The sequence below is a fragment of the Anarrhichthys ocellatus genome, unplaced genomic scaffold (assembly GCF_004355925.1).
Source record: "Anarrhichthys ocellatus isolate YVR2014 unplaced genomic scaffold, GSC_Weel_1.0 scaffold51, whole genome shotgun sequence".
In the NCBI taxonomy this organism is placed as follows: Eukaryota; Metazoa; Chordata; class Actinopteri; order Perciformes; family Anarhichadidae; genus Anarrhichthys; species Anarrhichthys ocellatus.
In genome coordinates this window covers 896820-909145 of record NW_022280081.1, presented here as the reverse complement: position 1 = coordinate 909145, position 12326 = coordinate 896820, and the positions used below count along the sequence as shown (strand labels likewise).

Below are 12326 nucleotides of genomic sequence, written 5' to 3'. Positions count from 1 at the left end.
AAATTTGTTTGTTGGCAAAATGCTCAAACTGCCACATGGTATCTGCAGAATCGTGGACGTACATACATATGGCCCGTGTTTCAAACATCTTCTCTCTCCTCCCTCAAGGGAAATAAAATGATGTCAACTGTTTGATGTCCAAAGTGAGTTTACAGCCAAAGGCTTCCGTACCTTTCAAATCCCCCCTCCCCTGTTTGTCAGCTACCTGCTGTTTTTCACGGGACAGAGGCTTGTCGGAAGCTATCGCCACAGACTTTCTGTTTGAAGCAATTCAATTAGTCACATGTGAGATAACACTTAGTTCTCCCTCCTCACACGTCGTCTAATCTCCGCTTTTTAACTTAAAACTTGGACGAAAAACAATCAAGTTCAAACAAACAAGCTCCCTGAAGAGGAAAAGAAAAACCATCTGGTTACTCTGCACCGGGTGACACAACTTTGGAAATGGCTCTTTTTTAGACGACAACAAAAAAACAGCCTTTGTCCTTCATCGGCAGAGATGACATGAAAAAGACGCGGCGCGTTCACAGGATGCGAGTGATGTGCCGCTCTAGTGTCCGTCTCTGAGGTGTCTGGCTACTTGCAGAGCTTCGGCCGGCGCATCCTCCCTCCGCGCTCCACTGTGCTCCCTGTTTCTGAGAGTGCGTCGCGAGAGAGATTAATTTAATGCTCTGCCAGGATCATAAAGATCAAACAAGTGGAGAGATATCATTAAACCATTGGAATGTTATCTCATTTATCTAAACAAACCGACGCGACGAACAAGCCTAATTAAAAGAGCTCGCCATAAACAAAGGATGGCGAGGCCTCACCCCCCCCCCCCCCCCAGCTCTAACAATGGAAACGCATTTATTTTATTAATCTAATGCATCATGTATCATATCATTACAGTTCAATATATCTATCATTAATTTTATTCCCTTCACTTAAAGCTTTTATTGGAATTACTTTGGTTATTAGTTGGTTCTAATGTATTGGTTACCTCTGGATCTGGCTGCTACAATCTCTCTTATCTCGCTGCATAAACCTGTGCATGTTATTCAAATTGCCTCATTTATTATGATAGCTTCCTCATGTAAATTGTGCTGACTGCTCGCCCTTGCACAGTCCTCATTAGACTAATGAAAACCTTCAAACGAAAAAACTAAACAACCTGCCAAATAAAGGTCTGGGGTTATTATGAAAATTACAACTGTGGGAGCCGGGAGAAGCTCTCTTCATTAATTCATGCTCAGCAAATTGGTAACTAATTTAGTTGCACTCCTCTGCATTAATGGGTTATTTTATAAAAATGTTTTCCACAGCCCGAGACCTCTGGTGCGCACACTGGAGAGAGCTCAGAATCCTAATCAAGTCCGGTGACATATTAGGAATTGACAATCTGGAAGAGGACGCGGCGCGTGTTTGTGGATGCGTGCGGGTCAACTGGGTAGAACTGGTGTGGATTGCCGGGTCATTTGCTTTCTCCTCTAATATTGCGAAGGAATTACAGACCGTTTGTGTGCATTATGTATATATATACGTATACGCGTGTATACGAGGCACTCAGGCTGAGAAGTAGGATTTCTGCTACTGGGGAAAATCATCCGGTTGATTTAGTGTGTGGATTCTTGGTTAAATCTCCTCCTTTCTCTGTTTGCCTGACTCTCTTCTTGTCTCACACGCACACACACTTACACACACACACTCACATTCAGGCACAGACAGTTAGACAGTTTGTGACCATAAATTCCTCTCCTGATCCTGCTAATTATTACTATTCACTGCTTCACACCCTGTGAGTGAAGGTCTAACACTGATCTTCATGTCGGCCTGGCCAACAGGGAACATACAGCCCACTGATTTCCACAGTGGTTTTAATATCATTATCAGCCTCGCCCCACCCTGCATCACCCAGCACAGCACAGCCCGCCCTGCTCTGCTCAAAGCCAACAGAGAATACTGAAATCTATTATTTGCTTCACTTTGTATTTAATCCGCCACGCTTAGTAGATCTTTATCTTTTTTTTTTTCTCTTCTTTTCTTTTTCACAAGCACGTCAAAATTGTAATGAAATAATGGCAGTAATTACTAACACAAACATTTACTCCGGACAATGGGACTGAGGTTCAGTGTTTTCAATGTTTCCCTCTGAGTTCAGAGTTAATAATGATGTCATCAAGCCTGCTGCTCTGTGTAAACGGCTCCTTCTTTCCCACATTTATGTGAAAATATCAACCAAAACTAATACAAAATGCAAAATCTGTATGAAAATCTAATTCTGAGAACATTCAGCAGCCACACTCTTAATGTTTGTGTATTTGTTTTAAAGAACCTACAGCAGCTCTTTTTCATTTTTTCCCCCAATTTGTCTTTTAACTTTCTGTTAACAGAATAGTGTTCTTAGCTGTTTACTGTAACTGCAGTGAACAGCGTCCTATTACAGCAGAGGTCAGGGGTGCATGGAGGCGTGAAATAGGGGGGTAAATTAGTTGAAAGTGATTAGAAGATAAAAAAGCATTGTTTGCAGAAAATTGCTAAAAAAACAATGCACTTGGTCTACAGATTGTTACTGTGATCATATCCTGTGTAGTGTAAAAGGCTGACACGTGTTGTAAATGCGTAACCTACAGCAGGTAAACACTGTTGTGTTTCTGTGGGGTTCCAAAACACAGAGATTGCTCCAATAAGCACAACGTGTGCGGCGTTTCATCCAAACAATTAAACACATATTTACACCACAGGTTACCTCTTCTTAAGTGCATCTCTGGTTTGTAGTCTGTAACAAATACATGTGAAACTAATAGAGTCGTTCTGGAGTATCATTAAACTGACACAATCTACAGCTGGGATCAACAGGAACAGAGGCTGACTGCAAATCCTGACAAAGACTTAACAATTGTTAAACAAATTAGATAAATAATCTTAAAAAAACTGAAATTTCAAGTGTTGGGTACACGAGGAATGCAGATGGTTTTCTAGTGTCTTGTAAAGTAAATGATAACATTGTTGATATCTTCCACTCCAATTGATGTCACTTGAAGGCACCCTGACCAACAAGTCATCCACATGTAGTCTCCACTGTTACACATTTCTGTGCACATCTGCAAAACTCTGCTCTCCATAAACCGTTCACATTACAACGTATTTTATATGCAACTAGAATAAAGCCGGTCCAGTAGAGCACAGTATTCAGCTGCTTGTTTCTCATAGCAGCTGTTATTTTCATACATTGTGCACATTGAATAGAAGGAACTAAAAGTTAATGAAGTCCTTCACTTACAAACGTACATTGTGAGCAGAAACAACACAAATCACAGCTCATTTCTGGAGCAAAGACTTCACAGCATACGGTGCATCGTTTGCCTTGAAGACAGGACCTGACTCACCTTTGTCGGAGTGCATCCTCTTCATTTCGTGGCTCATGTCGTGGGCCAGGTCTCCCTCCTTAGGCCCGGGCGGCATGTTGGGGGACAGCCCTAGCAGGGCGTGGTTCATGGACAGGCCGTTGTGGTGCATCGCTGGAGAGGGAATGACAGAAACACAGGGGGCATTAGGAACATCACAGAGAGCGCGTCTCTACTCCGTCTTGCGTAGATTGGACACGAACAAACAATCTGCGCGGCGCGGTCGCTTTTTTTCTTCACCATTTATCTGTGTGACAAACGTACGTATCCTGTCTGAGGAGCTTTCCGTGTGGGCTGGCGAGCTGGACACGCTGCTGCTGCGGTGGGACGACGGGTGACTGCCCGGCCTCCTGTGGTCTTCTAAGGAGGGAGCGGGGGAGGGACTGTCCGGCACCCGTTCCTGAAACCCCAGCAGCGCCAGAAACACACAACCCAAAAATGAACATCCAAAGTAGCCCACAGATAAACGCATTACGCCACAGGACGTTACATTGGAGCGTCTAAACCGTGGTTAAAAATGTACCTTTATAACAGAGGTGACCATTCTGGAGGGCAGACTCTGGCCCTGTGCTGCAGCCGCCATGTTGGCGATGGTGTTGAGGTGGTTCATCTGGCTCATCGCCATGGTGACGGAGGCCGGGGGCAGGCTGACTGGGATCAGGGGGTGTGGCATCATCATGAAGGGGAGTTCCAGGCCTGAAACGCAAGAAGATGGTCTGTTGGTTACTCAACGATGCGTGTTATGAGTGAGATGTCCACGGGGGAAACTTCGGAGGATTTGGCTGAAAACTCCCCAAAAAACCTGCTGCGGTTTTAATTCAGCAATCAGTAATTCCCACCACTGATATCCCCTTTAACATCGCCGTCCAATAACACTAAAGCTTTACACTGCCATCCATAAGCGGGAGGAAAAAAATGGAATAATTCAAATGAATCGCTTCGTTCCATGTTAACATAATACACATAAATGTTTTACAACATATGTTAATAATAGATACTACTGCAATGATAATAAAGAAAACGGGGATGATAACTATATACACACATTCGTTCAAAGACCAAAGTTTACACAGCAATAAAGATGCATCAATTATGCTGCGATGAATAAAGAAAATAAAAAAGGGCACATTATGGAAATTGTCTCAATATTTACATATACAAAAATATCTCTGTAAAAACAAAGGCAATCTCCAAAGCCATTACCCAAATGACTAGTTAAATGTGCTAATGACAAACAAGTAGCGTCAGACCGCAGTATGGCAATGACTTTAGGCTAATTATATTCCACAGCACAGAGACCAACGAGAGTCAAGACACTTTCAGCTCGCACAATAATGGGATTTTCATTTCTTTTCTTCTTTTTAAACACTCACACAAATTATTCCATTACAACATCAGATGTCTTACAAATGTTTTAAATTATTCAATTGCTGTCTGGCAATGGACTCCTAATTGGGAAAATTGAAGACATTAGCGGTCCGAAAATGTAAAGAATGTCTTATAAAGATACCATGGGGGGGGGGGTGGTCACTATGACTGTGGCCCTGTGCTGTGCTTCTGAATGGCTTAATGAAAACAAGCCAACTTTCAAAGGACACAAGCACAGACAGAAGGTCAGAGCTAGGTGTCTGTACACACACACACACACACACAGCCCCCCCCCCCCCTTGAACTGGCAGGATCAAAAGTGACTGGGAACAGTTTGGTCTCATTCCTCCGCCACTCAGATGCTTTTCCTCAAATGCTTTAAAGGAAAAAAACCTCATAGACACTATTGGATCTGATTGAGCCTCTGTTGATTTTTCTCTCCTTTATTCTTCTCTTTCTTGGCAGCCCGGTTCAAGGTAAAAAAATAATAAATAAAGGCTGTGTGAAAGAAAGAGGATAAAAAAAAAAGAAGAGAAAGATAGTGCGCTACAGAGAGCCGATCCACAAAACAACTCCGCTCCTCTCTTCTGACAAAACATCAGTAGCCAAAGGGCAAGGAGATCTGCATGGCGACGCCTCCAAAGAGAAGGACACTGGTTGAAAATGAAAGGACATGAGAAGTACTCCTCTCTCCCCCCCCCCCTTCTAAAGGCAGCATTGATTTCCATAAGAAAGATGGCATGCAGTTCCTCTGTGGCGAGTATTCCCAAACAATATAAAGCAGTGGAGATTAAAGGGAGGCGGGAGCCAAGCAGCACCTTGTACCAGCGCCTCCGCTGTCGCTCAGGCTGAATCAATTACCGCTCAGCAGGCTAAGCTCAATTAAAAAACACCACAGAGGGGCCTGATTGCGGGGGTACTTACTGTAGGACAACATGGGGAGCTTTAGGCTACCTATCAGCCTTTCAAGGCCACTCAAGGGCCGGAGTGAAGAGCCTTATTCTGCCTTTGTGGTGGATGCATTACACCCCTTCAATCAGATACAGCTACACTCAGAAAGACACATAGACTTAAGCGGCAACATTTCTCAGCAAATCAAACGGACTACTCCGACTACTGTTAATCACATGTCGATGGTGTACGGGCTTTACGGGATGTGTCTCCACCTGAGACGCAGCCCGGTGGTGGGGGAAGGAACACTGGACCTCTGTTCGCTCTAAGTGGCATTAGTCTCGCTTTCAGCGGCTGTCCGGCCCCTTTCATGTCACCCCGTCCTAAAGCGCTGTTCCTCCCCATAAAGGCCCATTCAGGCCACTGTGGGGGAATGTGCCACAGGGCCGATGAGGGTCTGCCAAATCCCTTTGTTGGTCGCTGAAAGGAGCCAGGTGAGGAGGATATTGGTTTATTCAAGGGTTTCTGGCATTTTTTAAGCAAGACAGTCAAGTGTTTTTTTCACTTTCATTCATATGCCAATCCATCCAATTTTCTAGTGTTCTATTCAGGCCTGAAGGATCTTTAACTTGGTGAAAAACAGAATCAACAAACATTAGTCAGCCTCATTAATCACCTGGATAATGTGTAGATATTCCAGTGGGCAAACCGTGAGAAACATTATTTGTCAGTTTGTGTTTATCTCCGCTACAGAAGTTCAGACCTGATGAGAGGTGAATTCCCACAAGCCCCCCCCCCCCCCCCCCCCGGGCCCCCCCCCCCCCCCCCCCCCCCCCCCCCCTCCTGAAGGGCATAAACAATGCATTTGGAGTAATTTACCTGAAGTAAGCCTGAGGGACCCGCTAAAGGTGAGCTCCTATTTACCATCATTAAAACTACAAATCACTTAATACCAATATAAACAGCTCAGCTATTGTGTCGTGCGGTGCTCGGGAGTTCACGCGTGGATGAGCAAAGATCTGAATCGCGCGGGATGAATTGAATGAATTAGAAACAGCCCTCGGTAACGGCGCGATTAAAAGAGCTGTTACATCACAACCAAAGCGCGCTGCTGATCCGACACTGGAAAGCATCACGCCGCAAAAAAAAAAAGATTGAATGTTGAATGCTTTAAAATGATTAAAAAAGAGAGCAGTCATTTATTTTCGATGACAGAAATGATAACCTGCAGTGATTTGTGCTGCAGTTAATCTTCATCTAAACAGGACTCGAGCCTTTCTGGACGTCTAACCCTGCGGAGGAAAATAAGGGAGAAATAATAAAAAAAGGAACTAAGCCGTTGTCATTGAAAATGGTACGGAGCTAGCAGCCAGCCCCCTTACCCTTAACTCTGTTGTGGACAGATTTCCCCTGACAAAAATTAAACTAGCTCCTACTTGGCACTTTATTATCTCTTCAAGTGAATGATTTATTGTTTGTGGAGCGAAAGAACCAAAGAGAGGGGGAAGATTACATTTCCAGCCAAAGCTCAGGCCTGATGTCGTTTTTTACTCCCTATGTCCAGGAGAAAAGAAAAAAAGCTCCCGACAAACAATAATGTCAGCTGTAATTGATCGGAGGTCGCCGGCTGGGCCCTGCAGTAAAAGCGCACTATTTAAGCGACAATCGGCCCCGCGCTCTTCAGACGCTGGCTAATGAAGCTGTCTGTCTGGGCTATTTACCTTCTCTTAAATGGAAGGGGAGAGATGTACTGTAGGAGACAGGGCTGGAGAGGATCTGCCTCTCGCTCCCGTGAAATAGGACCTGCCCATGCCTCAGGAATGTATAATTGGTTGGCGCAGCCAAAGCCGGGGATCCGCTGCTAATTAAATGACTTGTTTAAAGCCTATCTGTCTTTGTTTGGGAGGCTCTGGGCTTCAGAACAATGCATTGTAAATGCTGTTGTCAAACAAACATTCCTGGTTATCCTTTGATTTGAATTGAACGAGACAAAGGGCTGATTTGCTCGGCGCTAAGCCTTTGGTTTTCCCGTCGTGTCGGGATATTCCTTCCCCCCTTCTGATCTGTCAAACTGAACAGGACCATTCCGGTCGAGCAGCTAAATGGACCAACTGACTGGCACAGTGCATATGCGGTCTGCTTTGCTGCAAAACAATCTCGGCTTTTTCTCCCTAATTGCGCTTGTAAAGTGCCCCCATGTCGCGTGCGCATTCCTCCAACAAAGGTGAGGCGGCGGCGGCGCGCGGAACATCGGGTCTTTGTTGTGGTCGTATCGAGGCTTTTTGCACACCGATCCTTGGGGGAAAAAAGGAAATGAACTGCTCGTGAAAAAGCGTCCTGTCACGCGGGCATAGACGTCGAGAGGTCTCTCAACGCAACGCTAATCACCTTTACTACAACTATTAATCTCCTCCGAAAAGCAGAATCAGAAGCACCGCCGCGTGAGATGGAGGGACGCCTTGCAGCCATTAGATCAAACGTGAGACGCGGCCTCCATAAATATGTTGTCTGGCAATCGTGGTGCCACTTAACGCAACGCAAGCGCATGCTTACATACGCACGGGAACACAACTGTTCTCTCTCTCACACACACACACACACACACACACACACACACACACACGCAAATAAGAAGAAAAAAAAACAGACACACACACAGATGGCAGGTTCAGTCAAGGCTGGTGAGTCCTGTTTCTCATTAAAATGGGGGAGAGAAAGAGGAAGGTATTGCGCTTTGATGTAGCCACCCACAGCTCCTCAGTGTCACTGAATGAAACTTTGAAGCCCTTTTTTGTATGTTTACGCAGTTAATGTTGATAATAAAGCAAACATCTTGCCTTTGTTAAATACATGCTGTACGCTCTTGTACGCGCACAAAGGGACGCATTAAAAGGCATACGTCTCGCGCTAACAAGGGGAGGTAAACATGGCAACGAACGCACTCAGACGATGGATATGTATTGGTATGTACACACACACGCGGAGCCAGCCAAATGTAAAAAAAAAAAAAAAAAAACAACACATGCAAACAATATCCTTTACAATCGGAGAGCAACAATGATTGGACACATTCCAAGCCAAATTCACATCAACGGACGAAGCGCGTTCCGGAGCGCTAAGATAAAGAGATACTCTTCCAGGGATTCAGGTGGGCGAAGATTTTGCTGCCAAGATGCCGAATGCAGTGTAATGTACGAGAAAGCCTGATAAGAAAACATCGGCGGTTTGATGAGGTAACATAATTGCTTCCCTACCCACGAGCCGCCGGAGTGTAACATGTGGCAGGAATTATGGAGGAGACAGACAGAGGTGTTTGTCCTTTAAGTCTATAAAAATCTAAAGCAGGCAACTTTTACGGGATAATTCCAATCCTCGCCTCTAATGGCACACATTCCTTATGAAAATTGAAAGATCAATCATCTCTCCTGACAGATCTGTTGTGAAGAAACTTCTTCCCGACTTCGAGGGGAGAAAATGCGAAACACGTCTCGCCCCCCCCCCCCCCCCCCAACCAGCCCCCGTGTTGTAGCTGTCTATTTGTCTCTTTGCTGAAAATGTTAACGAACAGGGCCATAATCAAGCCATATGCTTGCATGTGGCAAATCTCATTACAGTAAATGACCTTTACCAACCCATGCCAACATCCGTGGGCTTGACAACACGGAGCGTATAGGGTGGTGGGGGGTGCTGTGTGTGTGTGTGGGGGGGGGGGGGACAGACAGACAATGGTGGGTTTGTAGATGCACGTGGGCTGTGGCCGGCCGGGACAGCCGGGCCTTCAGGGCACATTAGCGAGTTCGCCGTTCGCCCCTCTAATTTGGGCCGGAACCAAGCTCACTTTACATTTGTCACACATCACTCCTGATAAAGACGCAACATCGGCAACGAGAGCGCCGACATCTGATCGCCGGCAGTAAGCCGCGGTCGCGGCAGAGGAGAGCAGGAGGAGAGATATTACCAGCAGCTGTTACTACTGCGGGTGCAATATATTCAAAGCCCGATCAATAAAGCTCCTACAGACAGCGACACCCAAGCAGACAGAGGAATCATTTTCATCTGATACTTAGCAAAGGCTCCCCTTTTAAAAAGATTGCTTTCAGTCAATGACAACCAGTTGTCATTTGACTAAGGCTCCTGAAATGAAATATATTGACGAGCGTTATCAATCACAGTCCCAGTCCGCCGTCATATCGCTTTTGGTGGGAGTGTGTGTGTGTGTGTGTGTGTGGGGGGGGGGGGGGGGGGGGGGGGGGGGGGTCGGTTTGCACGTGGTCATCAGATCATCCGTTTTAATTACAAAATTAGCATCGCTGCCTCCTGCGCTTTCACTTCCCTCCATTACAATCACCTCCTGAGAGAAAATCAGTAATGCAGTGTATAGTTTACAGTAGTGCTAATCAGTTCAAGGTGAACCGACTGTAACAGGGATTTTTATAGGACTGCAGTCCAAAGAGATGTCGTTAGTTTGGATTTAATTACACTTAAAGGGACAGTTCAATCCCCAAAATCAAACACACATATCCTCCTCTGTACCTGTAGGGATATTTAATGTAGATGTATTTTGGAGATATCAGCCGTAGAGATGTCTGCCTTCTCTCGGCTCAAAGCGCCGTAGAAATACATTCGATGAACTCAACAGCGATGCCAGAAATCACGACCCGGTTACTCGAGATAATCCACAGGCCTTGTTTCATGTAGGAACTACTTTCTTTCAACCATAATTGAGAGCCATCAAGTCCCATTATATTGTCTACGGTGGATAATCAAGATCTAGATCGACTACAGGTTTTGATTTTTGGGGCGAACTGTCCCTTTAAGTAGGCAGACGAAATAAATAAACCAACATTATTTGATTTCAATTATTTTTGTTGGAATGAGTATTTTGTCACGGACTCTAAAACACAATTCATCGAGACGTCCCTTCCTCTGTTTGTTCCCACGGCGAAGGGCATGCTGAGATTGTGAAAATTCCTTAACATTGTTTGAACTCGCTCCGTCTCCCTCTCTCTCCCTCTTTATCTCCCTCGGTCCCCGGAGGGAGAGGCTGTGCGATGGTGAAGATGTCTGGCCTCAGAATGGCTGATAGCTCTATTTGGATGAGGGTTCCCGTATCATAATTGAGAAGAAACACCTTTCGGTTCAGGCAACCGACACAAGAGTGCTTTCGTGGAACAGAACCAACTATTTCTATCACATGAATGCTCTTTGATACCGCCCCCCCCCCCGATTGCAGCACAGCCGGGCAATGGAACATATTTACAGGGTAATCACAGCTAAAGAGTCATTTTGCTGTTGCCACCATTGTGTTGTCATTACTGTTACATACACAGTAATAACATGCTAATGTTTCCTCTTGGACATAATCGACAGCAATTGAAATGGAACGCTGTACCATCTTGGCCCGTGCGTGTGAAAACGGCTTTTCGCCTTCTACGCAATTGCACGCCGCGCATATTGTTGCGCCGCCGCGACCTGCGAAAAAGAGCTCGTCATCGCTGAAAGGTTGGATGTCATTTATTACACGTATCACGTTTACACCAAGTGACATTGTCTTTTCAAATTGCGTTGATCTCTTCACTTTCAAAGGTCAGCCCCTTCCGTGGCTAAATGCAACCTGACAGAGGATAGTGAGGAGGGGACAGCCCGACGCATGCATCACCCCCTCCCCCGCATCAAAGCGCTCCAAATTAATCCGTCCAATTAATGAAGAATGAGGACTAATGCTGATGAGGGGTGACAAGTCGACTGGTCAGTTGTTTTTTCTTTTTTTCTGTGAACTAACCGCAAGAGACAATCAAACAAATATTTCCACGTCTGTTTCTCTTTACGAAGCTCCGCCGCCACTCGGAGATGATAGAACTTGATATGGATCATTACTGAAATAATGTTTAATCAATCCCCCCTGTTATTGTAATCTATTTCTGCAGTTGTCTCGTGTGTGTGTGTTTTTTTTTTTTTTGCTGCAGCGTCGGCGCGCCTCACAATTTCCCAATCATGCATATTCAAGTGTTAACGCCGATGCTTAACAGGCGACGCAACCGGAATTAGAACAAGGACATTAGACTTCATTAAAAAGAGAAATGATTATCGGGGTTTATCTTTTGAAATGTCTATTAAAATGTGTGTGTCGTCCCTCCGCTTATCTGTCACCTGGCTCCCATGAGCCTGGCAGACTAATAGAGAGATGGTGAGGGCCAAAGCCCAAGAGAGAGAGAGACAGGGACCCATCAAGCTCTTTACTCGGGCTGGAAGGCTGTCTGTCTGCTCTGCCACTCTCCGTCTCGCTCGGTGTGTGTCTGATTCACTTAATGCCACCGCGCCGCCCCCCCCCCATCCCTGCCAACACCTGCAGCTTAAACGGACCCCCATCTTGTCCTGGCGCAGCCTTGATATCACAATAAAGATAATCAAAAAACAAACCGCATTATGATTGCATAAATCTGACAATAATCTGTCGCAGTGAGGGAGAGGCGTCACGACGTGTTTCGCGGAGTGAAATCTATTCAGCCTATGGCTACAATCTAGTCCCTCTCAAGAGCTTCAGCTGACAAAGGCTCCCACAAGAGAGCTAGAGAGGAAGATGGATGAAGTTGCCCCTAGACACTCATATCAGGTCAGTATGTGCTTTATCCCCTAATGGTTAAGGTTAGGATTGAGTAGGGTGTGTGTGTGTGTGTGTGT

At 45.5% G+C, this 12326-nt stretch overlaps 1 protein-coding gene across 9 annotated transcripts in view; it reads right to left on the bottom strand.

Moving 5' to 3' along the window:
* The window catches only part of dachd (dachshund d), a 110933-nt gene that overhangs the window by 21776 nt on the left and 76831 nt on the right, over positions 1-12326 (bottom strand). For 3 of the 9 annotated variants that reach the window (XM_031870190.1, XM_031870192.1, XM_031870196.1), the window contains exons 4-6: positions 3910-4082; positions 3627-3795; positions 3369-3500 (exon numbers count right to left, since the gene is read on the bottom strand). In XM_031870190.1, the coding sequence (XP_031726050.1) occupies positions 3369-3500; positions 3627-3795; positions 3910-4082 (474 nt within the window). The remainder of the gene's footprint in view (positions 1-3368; positions 3501-3626; positions 3796-3909; positions 4083-12326) is intronic. The other 6 variants (XM_031870195.1, XM_031870197.1, XM_031870198.1 and 3 more) reach the window with 3 other exon arrangements.